This window comes from Octodon degus, unplaced genomic scaffold (genome assembly GCF_000260255.1).
Source record: "Octodon degus isolate 3935 unplaced genomic scaffold, OctDeg1.0 scaffold00071, whole genome shotgun sequence".
Lineage (NCBI taxonomy): Eukaryota > Metazoa > Chordata > Mammalia > Rodentia > Octodontidae > Octodon > Octodon degus.
The window spans coordinates 9,246,800-9,260,319 of NW_004524647.1; the positions used below are offsets into that span (position 1 = coordinate 9,246,800).

At 42.8% G+C, this 13,520-nt stretch overlaps 1 protein-coding gene across 5 annotated transcripts in view; it reads left to right on the forward strand.

Annotated features, from left to right (window-relative positions):
- Window positions 1–4,555, forward strand: part of Fbxo18 (F-box protein, helicase, 18) — a 65,830-nt gene extending 61,275 nt beyond the window's left edge. For all 5 annotated transcript variants that reach the window (XM_023719750.1, XM_023719748.1, XM_004635284.2 and 2 more), the window contains 2 exons: window positions 3,228–3,359; window positions 4,061–4,555. In XM_023719750.1, coding sequence (XP_023575518.1) covers window positions 3,228–3,359; window positions 4,061–4,231 — 303 coding nt within the window. In that variant the 3' untranslated portion in view covers window positions 4,232–4,555. The remainder of the gene's footprint in view (window positions 1–3,227; window positions 3,360–4,060) is intronic.
- Window positions 4,556–13,520: the final 8,965 nt, after the last annotated feature.

Consider the following 13,520-nt stretch of genomic DNA (forward strand, 5'->3'; position numbering starts at 1 on the left):
GTGTGGCTGTTCCCCAAGTCAAGGTGCCCTTGGAAGGTGAATGTTTTAAATCGATTGAGGTCATCAAGGCAGCTACGGCAGCACAAGTAGAGATGCTCATGAAAGAAGACCTCCACAATGTGTCTTTTCCTGTAGTAAACTTGAAAAATATATTTAAATTTTCATTGTATTTTTCAGTCACACCACATAGTATGTAACACATACTTTTCACTGTATGTTTTATGTGCAATATGTACTGTGTGCAGAATACATAGAGCATATGCAGTACTTAGTATGTGTGTAGTGTATGTTATGTATGTAATATTGTGTTCATAATGCACATTACACAAGTAATACTGTTCAGTACATTATACATGTAACCCATGCTGTATTTATAGTATGTATTATATGTGTAACTGTAGCGCTGTTTAAAGGTTCTAGGTTGTTATTTGTGATTATCATGGTAATGTTGTCATAATTATGTAATAAAAATGCCAAGAGCTGGGGCTGGTGAGATGGCTCAGTGGTCTAAAGCACCTACTTAGAACAAGCTTAGCAAAGTACAGGGACCATGGTTCAATCCCCCAGCACCACATGCCAGCCAGCCCCGCCCCCTGGTGGGCTGAGCTGGCCACACACACACACACACACACACACACAAATAAATAAATAAAATTAAAAAAAAAATGCCAAGAGCTACTTGACAGTTCATGTCACCAGAGACAGTGTTGAAGCAGAGTCCAGTAGCCATCTATGTTATTCTTTTTTGCCTTAGCATCTTTTATTGATTTTAATCTTTTTTTTTTTTTTTGGTGGAACCAAGGATTGAACCTAGGCCCTTGTGCTAGCCAGGAAAGTGCTTATTCGACTGAGCCATCTCCTCAACCCCAGCATCTTTTATTGAAACATGACCTTTGATGACAACATCTGTGTCAGCTCAGAAAGGAGTAGTAGAGGACACAAATACAGAAACTTAAAAAGTCAGAAAAATAATAGCTACTTTATATGGGATAGATGACCCCCTCAGTTGTACAACAAACACTGGGTCTTTATCTATACAAACTGCCCCAAGTTGGCTAGGTGTGGTGGTAGCACATGCCTGTAATCCTAGCACTTGGGAGGCTGAGGCAGGAGCATTGCCATGAGTTAGTTCAAGGCCAGCCTTAGCTACATATTGAGTTCAGTGCTAGCGTGAACTACATGGCAATACTCTTTCTCTAGAAAAGTTAAAAAGAAAAATCTGTCCCATCCTACCCCGCCTCAAAGATCTACTAATTCTCAAAATGCTCAAATGATATAGTATGTTCTTACAGAAAAACACTGGCATAGACAACTCCTCTGGAATGGCAGCGGAAGTTGCCAGAGCTCCTGGTGGGTGAAGTGCCCTTAGGTGTGCTTGCTTCTTCCATCTGGGGCCTGCTGCTGGCAGAGCAGCACCGTCTGGGAGGCTGGGCTCAGCTGCCTTCTGTTAAGCTAGTATTAAAGAAACGTTTTAGAATGTCCAACAATGCTACTCCAGTTTTTAAAAAATATATAATTATCACTGTAGTGGGCTTGTTATTATTTTTAAACTTATTACAACAAAATACAAATTTTATAAATAAAAATGAATTAATATTTGTAAGAATCTTAGTTTAGATTTCTAACGTGGCAAGCTTTAATAAATTCCATATACAAAATCTCTTTGGATTCCTTTAAGTTTAGTAGGATAAAGGGTCCTGAGGTTGCGTGGCTGCTCTGGAGGTGCATTTTACCAAGTGTAGGTTACAATTCTTTGATGATTTCTGAAATTAATTCAGTGGGCTACGACAGGCTTTTAAGAGTTTTGTAAAATGGTATGAAATTTAAAATTAAGGTACATTGCATTTAAGTTTACGCAGTATTTTGTGAAATCTTATTTCAGCTTCTTACATAGTGCATAGAATTGTCAGTAAGTAGGTCAAAAACTGTGAAAGCCAGGCCTAGAGAAACTTGCACAGTGGACCAGGAAACGTGCAGGCGTACTCATTGCTATGATGTCGGTCTGAAAGAACCTGAATTTCCATACCAAGGAAAAGGATAAATAACTAAAAGTGTTGTGGTTGAGTCCAGTGTAGCACTTGAGAGAAAAGTACTAGATGAGAAAGAACCAGAAGTGTAACGTTTATGGGAACAAGAACTTTGGAAGAATATCTCACGTTCTTGAATATGTTAGGGTAGAGCTGTTTTGGAACAGATGAGAAGAAACACCAAGTTCAAGATGTTAGCAGCGCTGAAGAAGGAAATACAGATGATAGTAGGCAAGGGAACATCAGCAAAATCTGTAGTTTTTAGAATGACTTTATACTGTCCTTTAGCAGTCCTTGTCACTTGAAACTTTTAAGTGTTTATATATTTTGTGTCTTGTGTAGCTAATAGATTCCACAAGAGAGAAAATCAAGTAAAACATGGGATATAGATGGTGAGAAATTTTGATAATCAGCAGAATTAGTCCAGAAAACAGGAAGTCATAATTATTGGCTAGCAGATAACTGTAGTCCCGTTAGCCTGTGGCGTGCTATTCCTTGGGGCCACAGCCCCTCAGGTGGAGAGGCCTGAAGTTGTAGCCTCTGCGCTTGAGGTTGCATGCCAGGCACGGCGCCCTGCAGGTGCTGTTGTATTTGTTTCTCACAGCAACCAAACTAAGAACCATGTTACCTGCATTTTACAGGTTTAAAAAAAAAAAAAAAAAAAAAAAATTGGGGCTGAGTCACTTGTTCACTAGCCAGCCAATAGCCTGATTCTTTTTTTTTTTGCGGAACCGGGGATTGAACTCAGATCCTTGCGTTTGCCGGTCAAGCACTTATCCTACTGAGCCATCTCCCCAGCCTCAATAGCCTGAGAAGGTAGAAACATTTGGGTTGGCGTGCACAAGTTCTAAGGTTCTTTGTTTTGGTTTACCTGGGTTGTAAAGTGAATACACGAATAATTTTCTCATGATGTAGCGGAGGATGGGTTAGTATAAGATAAAATGTAGGAATAGTCCTAAAACATCATTGTAGTTTTATTACATTAAAAAAGAAACAACAAAAAGCTAGCAATTATACCAGCAAACAGTTGGACTGTCTTGGATGTTCTTTCTTGGAAGAACATGATAGCTTTGGAAGCAGGAAAAGTCATGATGGTCAGCATCTCTGGATTGGTGTAAAAAATGTTCACAGCTCCATAGTTCTTGGAATTGCCAAGAATAAGGTAGCAGAGCTATTGTGATCAACTTTTTTCTTTCTCAGGAGTACTTCCTGCAAGCTGAGCTGACAAGTAATGTTTTAAAAACAGGAGTGGTTCGCTGCTGTGTGGAGCAGTGCACTAATGCCATCCCTGTGGACACTGTCCTCACCATGAAGAAGCTGCCAATCACTTACGTATGTTTGCTGTCTGTAGACTTTATTAACATTTCATTGCTTGTGAGCTGTGTGCCCATCTGGTTTTGGGTAGGGTACAGAAGAGATCTTTCTGCAATCCATTTTTTTTTTTTTTTTTTTTTTTTTGAGCAATACCAGGGATCAAACTTGATACCCAGTGCTTGCCAGGCAGGCGCTTGTAATCCTTTTTAAAAGGGCTTTTTGTATGTAAAGCCTAACAGATGTGAGGTCTGCCTTTCTACCAGACAGTATAATCATGACTCAGGATGGGTGGTACTGTCCGGACATGCTAATTGGCCTTTCTGTCTGGGCAATGGGGTGGTGACCAGACATTGCAGAGGAGCTCTTCTTCCGTAGAGCTCAGTTGCTTTTCTTTTCTTTTTTGTTTCTTTTCTTTGGTGCTGGGGATTGAACCCAGAGCCTCACACACACACCAAACCCATGCTGTGCCACTGTGTTATACCTGCGGGGCACACAGTTCTTTATCTCTTTTATAAATTTTAGAGGATTTGATAGAGTTGATTATACCCTAGATACTAAGTAGTGCTATGGGAAGTGTTACCTCTGAGGGTTTTTAGAATTGAAAAATACCAAAATATAATGTATTCTCACTGGACAGCTATGACAGAGTTCCGAACTTTTTGGCAGAATATCCTGTCTTAGATCGTTTCCTTACTACTTGTTCTTGTCTGTCACTGCAGAGCAACAGGAAGGAAAACAAGGGTGGCTACCTCTGCCACTCCTGTGCAGAGCAGCGCATTGGGCCCCTGGCCTTCTTGACTGCCTCTCCGGAGCAGGTGCACTCCATGGAACGCACGGTGGAAAACATAGTGCTGCCCAGGCATGAGGCCCTGCTCTTTCTTGTCTTCTGAGGCTGTGACGCGTGTTCCTCATGGTGCAGAGTGGCTTACCGTGGTCTCCCAAGTGCTGAAGGAAGCCAGTGTGGGCAGGGCTCCTGTTCACCTGAGGCTCTTGAGTTCCACTACAGAACATTTTCCAAGAAGAAGAACCCAACCAGAGTTGGACCTGCCATTTCTCTGTTCCCTACAGATAGCCAGTTACCACTTGCCTGTCCTCCGTATGTATCAGGTCAGGGAAGTGGGAGATCTTCTTTTGATAAAAACATTTTATGTATTTAAACTTTTATTACAAGATTTCAATTAAACAGGCATTGCAGCACTGGCATGCCACTGTGACATCTCACTCCAGCACTGTCGTTTCTAAACTTTTCTCCTTCCTGTTTTCTTTTGAGAAGCTTATCACAGACTCTGAGATTTTCATGCCATGCATAAAACAGTGTGTGCCTTTGACTTTTGGGACTCACAGTTTAAACAGGGAAGCAGCATCATGCATAAAAAAAGTACAAAGTGATAGTAGCTAGGTATAGACTTCTTATGTTTCCTGAAGATCAGAAACACTTGTGAGGAAAACTGGAGTGGTCACGTACTATGGAGGAGACAGAGTAGTCAGAGGAGAGATGGGAAGTGGGCACTCGGCTCAGTGTGCTTGGGGGTACTGGGTGGAAACTGCAATGAAGTCATTAATTCTTACAGAAAACACATCACAGAGATGTACTTGGGTGTGGTATTGGGTATTTTTGTTATTCAGTTTAGAATGCTAGTGGTGGGTGGAGGGAAGATGTGACATCCACAAAGAATACAGCACATTTGACTCAGCTGAGCGAAGCAGACTCCAGCGTCCTTAGGAAGATCATTCCAGATGTAGTTGGAAGATGTGTTAAGGTTAGATAAATTAAAAGGCAAGAGGGGCCGGGGAGATAGCTCAGCGGCATAAGTGCCTGCCAGGCAAGCGCAGGGTCCTGAGTCTGATCCCCAGTACCTCAAGAATAAATAAATAATGAAAGGCACATAGTTGTCAGCAAGACATGCTGCTGCCCATAGAAGCAGCATTGGGGTCACCTGGGCACTTCTTAGTCCCTGCCCCAGACTAGAGGTTAAGACTCAGGCCAATTCCCCACAGTTGATATCTAGTTAGCTGTATGAGAGATTCTGCTGAATGCTAGATTTTGAGAATTTCTGGTCTTGACACTAAAAAGGCAGAATCCTCAGGTCTTAGTGCCGATGTGGGTGTCGTGGCTCACTGAGAGAACCTCAGTGTCTCGCTCCCATTTTCTGGCTGCCTCTAGGTGGGTGGGGTATCTTTCATTAGGAAGATAGATTTGTGTAAAAACAAGGGTAAATTTGATTTTGAAATTTGAATCTAGGGGTTTTCATGAGAAATCCAGGTAGAATTGCCTGCGAGGCTCTTACATACTGGATCTGTTTTCTCCCCTTTGGAAACCATTTATTTTACTGATGCGCAACTTTTAAAATTGATGTGCTGACTACTTGTTTATGTTCGATCTATTTTCTGTTTTCTCAGCTTACCCTTATGGAATCTCATATTTCAGTAAAGCACCTTGGACTGGAAATAGAGATTTTAGCTATAAGTACAGAAGGTAGTTAAGGGGTTTCACTAGAAGACTTTTGATAAGCTTATCTAGGAAAGTATAAAGAAAGAAAAGACCAGAAGTACAGGAAACAAGCCCAAGGACTGTGAAAAGCTAAGGAAAACAAAAGGGGACTCTTAAGGAAGAATGACAGGTGACCCCAGAGGAATGGCTAGGGTGATGGAGTTGTTCCTGAACAGAGTTGTTCCTGAATTCAAGACAGAAAGGAGTTGAGAAAGAAGTGAACATGAGCAGTTAGTGCCATGAAGAGGGCAGGGAAGATGGAAGATGTTTCTGGAGCTGACACCATGGGAGTCAGTGGCGATGTCAGCTGGTCAATTTCAGTGAAGCTAAAAGCCAGACCACGGTGGGCTAAGGTGTAAGAGAAGACGACCTTGCAATCTGGTGGGTTAAATGTGTCTGCTTGCATTGATTTCTTTCTGAAACAAAACTAAAATGATGGAAGCATTATTATTATTATTATAGATCATGAGGACAAAATGGAAAGGAGGCAGCAGTCATAAAAATTTAGAGCTTGGAAAGCCTGCATATTTCCTCAGGGGAATATAAGCAGCTTTAGCAGAAACATTCACATTAAAATTCCTAAGGAAGCAGGCCATGCAGATAACCCCGTGGAAACAATCTGTAATAAGATGCATGCGTGCCGCACAGTGCTCAGTGTCAATCACAGCCCTAGTAATCTACTCTTAACTAGGAGGAATAAACCAGGGTTTAGCAGATAGCAGAAAAGTGCCTCTAGGATGAAGGGTGGAAATCAAAATGGAATTAGCTGAGAGAAAAGAGTCTATGTTAGGAGAAGAAAGCATCAGAATAGCTATACTATATCCAGAAAATAAGACCCTTCATTCGTGAAATTAATACTTGGAGGCAGTAATGTGAAAGTATTAAAAAACTTGGTTCGTGTTGGAAAGATAAGTTGAGAAAACAGAAAGTAGAGCAAACATAAAGATTAAAAAACAATTTAAGGAAACAGTTTAAGATTACGTAGTAAAGGAGTTTTAGGAAGATAAAGCCTCTTCCCCAAAAAAGTAAAGGTAAATTAACCAGAACTGATGGTAGGATTTTCTAGATTGAAATGGCTCATGAAATGCTGAATTGGGAAAAAATGGACTTCCAGTGAGTGTAGTGTGTTAGGCAAGTGTGATGACCACTACATGATGGAAAGAAATGAAATATTAATGATGAAATTTTCAGGACAGTAGATACGAAGATCCTCTAAGTTCCCAGAAGGAAAAAAGCTTTATGTAAAAGTTCAGGAGTCAAAAATGTCTTCAGATCATGCAGTGGCAGAATTACATAACTGTCCTTTCAAAACGGGAATAACTGGGTGTGGTAGGCCATGCCGTGGGTACACCGGTTGTATGCAATCGCAGGACTTGGGCGGTTGAAGCAAGAGAATGATCAGGGATACACAGTGAGACCCCATCTCATTACAACAAAACCACAAGCCTCTATACCTAGCCAGAAAGTGGAGAGAATTAGAGTGCTTTTCCATCTCTAGTTTTTTGCCTGATCTACAGCCTGTTTCAAGAAGCCCCTGGAGAATGTGGTTCAGTGAAGTGAGAAGATTGGAGAAGACATTCCTCTGGGAAACAATCTTGCATATGCGGGGGAAAGGGGCCAGGGCACTCCATGCACGGAGGTGCCAGTGCATACTGGAGAGGGCCTGGGGCTCTAGGTGCAGTCTCTTAAAGAGAATGGGTTCAGTAAACACCATCTATTCCTAAATATATATTTATTTTTAATTAGTACGTTATGATTACATTCCTCATGGGTTTGTACATGTACATAACACATCTTAATCCTTTGTTCATCCCTTTTCCTTCCATCTCTTGATCCTCTTTGTATTTGAAAAAATGTCTCCCTACCTCCTATTACCTTTTTTATCTTGATTTTTATTTGTATTTTGGGTGTCTTATATGAGAAAAGTAAGCTTGTGTGTCCAATTTATTTCACTTAACATTGTGGTCTCAAGATGCATTCATTTTCATACAAAAGACTCAAGTTTATGGCAGAGTAGTACTCTATAAATACATTTTCTTTATCCATCTGTTGATGAACATACAAGTTGCCTCCAAGATTTAGCTATTATGAACTATGCTACTATAAACATGGATATGCATGTATCACTGTAATATGATGTCTTTAACTCTTGGGCAGATACCTAGAAAATAGTAGAGTGTTTAGGCTGCAGTTAATGCCAAGTATAGGAAACTTAAGCAGGGCAGGGGAGATAGCTTAGCAGTGTAAGCACTTGCTCTGCAAGCACAGTGTGCTGAGTTCAATCTCTGGTACCAAAATAAAAAGAGAAAACTTAAGCAAATGTAGAGTTTTGAAAGGCAACTGTTCAGAAAGGCTTATCTCAGTGAATAAGTATTACTCACCAATGATGAAAACTACCATAAAGACCAAAGTGCTGCACAGATCTGGGATTGCTTAAAGTACCCTTTGATGAACACCTACAAACAGAAGTGTGTTGGATGGCAGCAATACAGGCAGATCCTGCATCCCAAGGCAAGAGAAGGGTTTAGGTGCCAAGCGAGACAAAGGTGGGCCACAGCCAACTGGAAAGTACCTCTGGCCCTTCTCAAAAACTATGTTCCTGTGTCAGCTAAGAAGCAGTCCAAGCTCGACACTGTTATCTTAACAACTTAGTCTGACCTACAGGTTTGCAGCATATATCAGGGGCACCGAGAGGGACATGTGGATAGCTGTAGGGTGTGTGGCTGGATCTGCACTGTGCGTATTCTTTGGAAAGCAGCACGTTGTGCAGAAGAGGCCAGTGTAGCCCTGTGTGGCAGTGTTTCTGTACTTGTAACATCATGGGCATTAGAGGTGCAGGTGTGAGCCTGGTGGAGAGCGGAGGAAAGGAACTGAATCTACCAGGAGGTCAGTTACGGTTCCCCAGACTGGAAAAAAAAAAAAAAAAAGGAAGTAGCAATCTGAGTTTATGTAGAGACAAGGGGTTGTCACATCTATTAGGCCAGTTCCACATTTTAGGACCTATTACAACATCCATGCTTTGCTTTATTTTTTTGAGATATGGTCCAGCTGTGTAGTCCACACTGACCTTGAACTCACTATGTAACCCAAGCTGGCCTTGAACTTGCAGCAGTCCTCCTGCCTCAGCCTCTGGAGTGCTGGGATTAGAGGTGTATGCCACCACACCCACCTCCAGCACTCACACTTTCTAACACCATATTTGGTATTAAGATGGTTTCTGCTACAAATAGCCCAAAAACAAAACTGTCAAGGGTAGCAAAAGGAAAATGTGATGACTTCATGCAGGAGTCCAGAGCAGGGAGGATTGCTATGTTTGCTCATCTCAGTTACTTAACTTTGTGCTGAGCAGCCTGGTACTTTTCTCTTGCTGTTACCCTTACTGTGTCTGCTGTGCCGGGCTGACTTCTGATGTCCAGTTGTCTGTACTGTTTCAGCAGTGTGTTTGCCGCTCTGTCAGGAGACCTGAGCTTGTCTTTGTGTCTCTTAGTAAGAAATCCTTCCCAGAGGCCTTGCCAGCTGAGGCCACATGTCATTGTTCAAACTGGGATTAATTCCCCATTCCTAAACCAATCAGTCACTAGCAAGGAGGCATGTTGGACAGGGCAGCTGGTGGGACTGTACAGGACTAAGGGTGAGCACACAAAGTCCCTCTGACTCTGCCTTTGGCTGTCCTGGGCTGGTGCTCCATGCCTCTGGTTCCTCCAGGGCCTTTTGGAGCACTGAAAACACAGCAGCACTCCTGGCCAGTACACTGCTTTGTCCTGGAGCAACTTGGGAATTGGCTGGCATGCATTCTTTTGAATTTTACCGGGTTGCTTTGTAATTAGTGCTTTTGGCTCCCCACCCTGCAACCCCCCAGAAGTGAGTGAAGCATCAGCCCTAGGGAGAACCTCCTGTTTGGGGTGAGGATGTCCTTTGGAAGGGAGCAGCCGGGTGGAGCCAGAGACAGGGCTTGAGATCACAAGGTTCTGCTGAATGCCAGAATCTTTGCTTTTTAGGCTGCTTTGTTTTAGTTTAACAGAGTACTAGGATCCTCCCAGAACCCTGCTGAGCTGAAGTCTGATGCTTCCCAGTCTGCTTCTGCCTTCTTACCAGCCCATCTGGCTGCCTGCTGTGCTCTTTCTTGCCTAAGCTTGGTGCCTACGTCAGATTGCATCTTTACCTGTCCCTCTTCCTGTTTAGAATGCTCCCTGTGATTTAAATTCCACTCATCCCCCTAACACGTCTTGACTCTAAAAGTGACCCTTAAATACTCAGGCTTTGTAGTGATTTCTGCCTTATGGAATTTGTGTGACCCAACAGTACTCACAGCTCATGTAGTATTTATTGTCTGTACACTGTAGCATAAGTTTTGCTCGGCTGTTTGTTTCGATGGTTTCCCTTTCTGGCCAGACTGAAACCTGTCTGTCTGCTTGCATTCCATCCCCTTGTCCAACCACCCCAACTTCACTCCCTCTCTTGGATTGAACCCAGTACCTTTGAACTGAGCTACACCTTCAATCCTTTTTTTTTTTTTTTTTTTAAACCAGGATCTCACTAAGTCAATAATTGCCCAGTTAGACTCAAACTTGTGATCCTCCTGCCTCAGCTTCCCAGAATGCTGTGATTACAGGCATACACCACCAAGCCTGAGTTGAGTTATACAGTTGGGGGGTAGGGGAAGGTTGCAGATGTGACCTCAGGCCCTTGTGAGAAAGACAGTACATGTCATCCTCATCCTCACTTCAAAGACAAGGTGATGCCAATGCAGACAGCTCAAGTAACACCAGGTGGACAGCAAACAGTAGAGTGGACATCTGATACTTGGGTTTCTAAGTCATGTCCTTTCCCCTGCGCAAGGTAGTATTTAATCATTATCACATTAAAACAGTAAGTGCTACAAAACCTCAGAGGTGCCTCTGAGTAGGGAGGAAAGGCTTACTGGAGAAGGTGGGTTAGGTGTGGACAGGATGGTGCAGCAGTGACTGCTGGACACGAGCACGAGCCCTGGGCCTGGCACAGGGACTCCCGGGCCTGCCCGCAGGGAAGCAGTGGGAACTGGGGGTGCTGTGGGAGTCCAGAGTCTGGGTGGCCTTGGCTGCATACGCTGCTTTGATCTGAGAGCACGACACTCAGGGTCATCTGGAGAACAGGCTTCCTCATGCAAAATTGCCCTGCAACCAAGGAAGAAATGTTAGGACCCTCACAGACAGCAAAGGGCTGCTTCACAGCGGAAAGGCAAGTGCGAGGGTGTGCGTGGCATACGCGTGAGTCCTGCACCTTGCTCCCATGACTTCCCTCTCAGTACCCAGGGCCTTGACCTTAGCCAATGACCTTAGCCAGTGAATAGTCAACATTTCCGCTGGGAAATTTGGGACTGCACATTCAGTTACTTTCACTTAATAGATGGAGGCTCCAATGCTGAAGTTTTCAGGTATCTTGGACTTGCATCTCTAAGGCATGAAATTCAACATGGTTGTAGGAAGTCTTTAGGTTTCAGGCTCGGGCTTGAATCGAGATTTTTGAGGTTTGTTTTTTTTTTTTTTTTTTTTTTTTTTTTTGTGGTATCAGCGACTTTGTACTTGCCAGGCAAGCACTTATTCCATTGAGCTATCTCCCTGGCCCCCTTTGAAGAATTTAGGATTTTAGTGTATTATTCTCTTTTTTTAGTTCTTCTAAGACTCAAACTTGGGAACTTTTGCTTGCCAGGAAGGCACTTAAGCTATCTCCCTGGCCTTTTAGCTTATTATTCTTACTTTTTCAGTGCCATTAAAAGTAGCCATTAAAAGGCATATACCTATAATCCCAGCACTCTGGAAGGCTGAGAGGATGCAAGTTCAGGTTTAACTTGGCAATTTAGTGATTTAGTGTTGTCTCAGATTTTAAAAAGGGGCTGGAATATGGCTCAGTGTGAAGGTTCAGGTTTCAGTCCCCAGTGGAACCTTCCATGCCCTATAAGCCCCACCCGTCCGTAGCCTTGGACTGCTCAGATTGTACAGCTTTAGGACTGAAGCAGTGCTGTCTCCAGACCTAGCCTTGAATGACATGCTGCCCTGAGTAACCTGTGAACTAAAGCACCACATGGACAGGCTGTTTGGAACATCAGAAGAGCTTGCATTTTCTCCTCTCTAGGGCACATAATCAATCACAGATGGTCATTAACTCCCTGCTTCTCTGTCATTCACCGTACTCAAGCCTGGCACAGATCATGAAGGTATCAGTGACAAGTAGTGAAAATGAAATCTGTTCAAAGGAAGGAGTACACTGAATATAATGTCTCATAGGTATAAATTCTGGAATAACATTCACATACTAAGTCTGGATACTAGGTAGAGGTTGAGGAGCCAGTAATTTGAATTGGGCTGCTCCTGCCTTGAAGTATAGACCGTGTGAAAACAAGTAGACTCAAAATGCTTTAAAAAAAAAAAAAGAAAAAAGAAAAAAAGGTGTTCTGAAGCCATGATGTAGCCTCATTGAATAGAAAAAGGTCCCTGATGGAGTGGTGGAGTGGGCCACTAGACACATGGGGAGGTTCCTGTTTTCCTGCTTTTTAACTTCTGGAAGAGAACTTAAAAACAAGAAACTAAGAAAATCTTATTTTTTGATCAAGGAAAATCAAAGCAAAATATGAAAAACAAATGATCACTTCATGAGAAATGTTGTAGAGGGTAAGAAATAAGGGAATGAGAACATGGGAATTATTCAGACTAAAAGCCAGCTAATGACATTTGGGCTAACGGCTTAATAGCTGTAGTGCTTTCAGGTCCATTAGAGTTCTTTGCATTTTTTCCACTTGAAATACCAGTTTTAAAAATTGACTCTCGCTGGGCCTAGTGGCATTGCCTATAAACCCAGCACACAGGAGGCTGAGAGGAGGATGGATACAAGTTTGAGACCAGCTATGGCTATGTAGTGAATTCAAGGCCAGCCTGAGTTACATAGCAAGACCCTGTCTCATAAGAAAAAAAGAAACAGATTCTTCTCAATAGCTAGCAGATCACTAACCCCCAGATCATGCTGTTAATTCGTTCATCCAATGATTATTGGAGTTTTATAGTGCTGAGGGTAGAAAGGCAAATTCTACTTCCTGTTGGCCCTGACAAGTATGGTAGATGATCAGCAAAGATGGCTTCCTCTGATCCCTTCTCTCCATTGGTCATTCTCCTTTCCCTTGAACCTGAACTGGTCAAGGGGCTTGCTTTGATCAGTGTAATACAGCAAGAGTGCAATGTGACAGTTTCTGGTTTAATCTTTAAGGGGCCTAATAGTTTCTATTTTCATTCACCTTATGAGCAGGCTGACTGGCCCAAGACCACCATACTGTGAGCAAGCTCAAGCAGTTATGTGGAAAAGCTGCTGTTAATTTTGATGAAAACCTCTAAATTGCTGACTTGCAGAAATCAGCGAGAAGGGGCACGTGGAGTGTTTCCAGCAGCATGTGATTGAGTGTTGGGTCTCTGCCCACTTTCCAAATGCTCATGACAGCTCCCTACTCTCCTGGAAGTACAGAGGGCACTGGGCAGACAGTTGATGCCTTTCCTAATTCCAGTATCAGTTCTGTTCAAGCTCTGGCAAGCTGAGTTGTGTGACTGTGGTCAGGTCAACTTCTCTAGTCCACAGTTATCTGTAAAATGAGATAGGCTTAGGTTGACGACTTTAGGAATAAGTGTTTGTGTGTGTGTGTGTGTGTGTGTGTGTGTGTGTGTGTG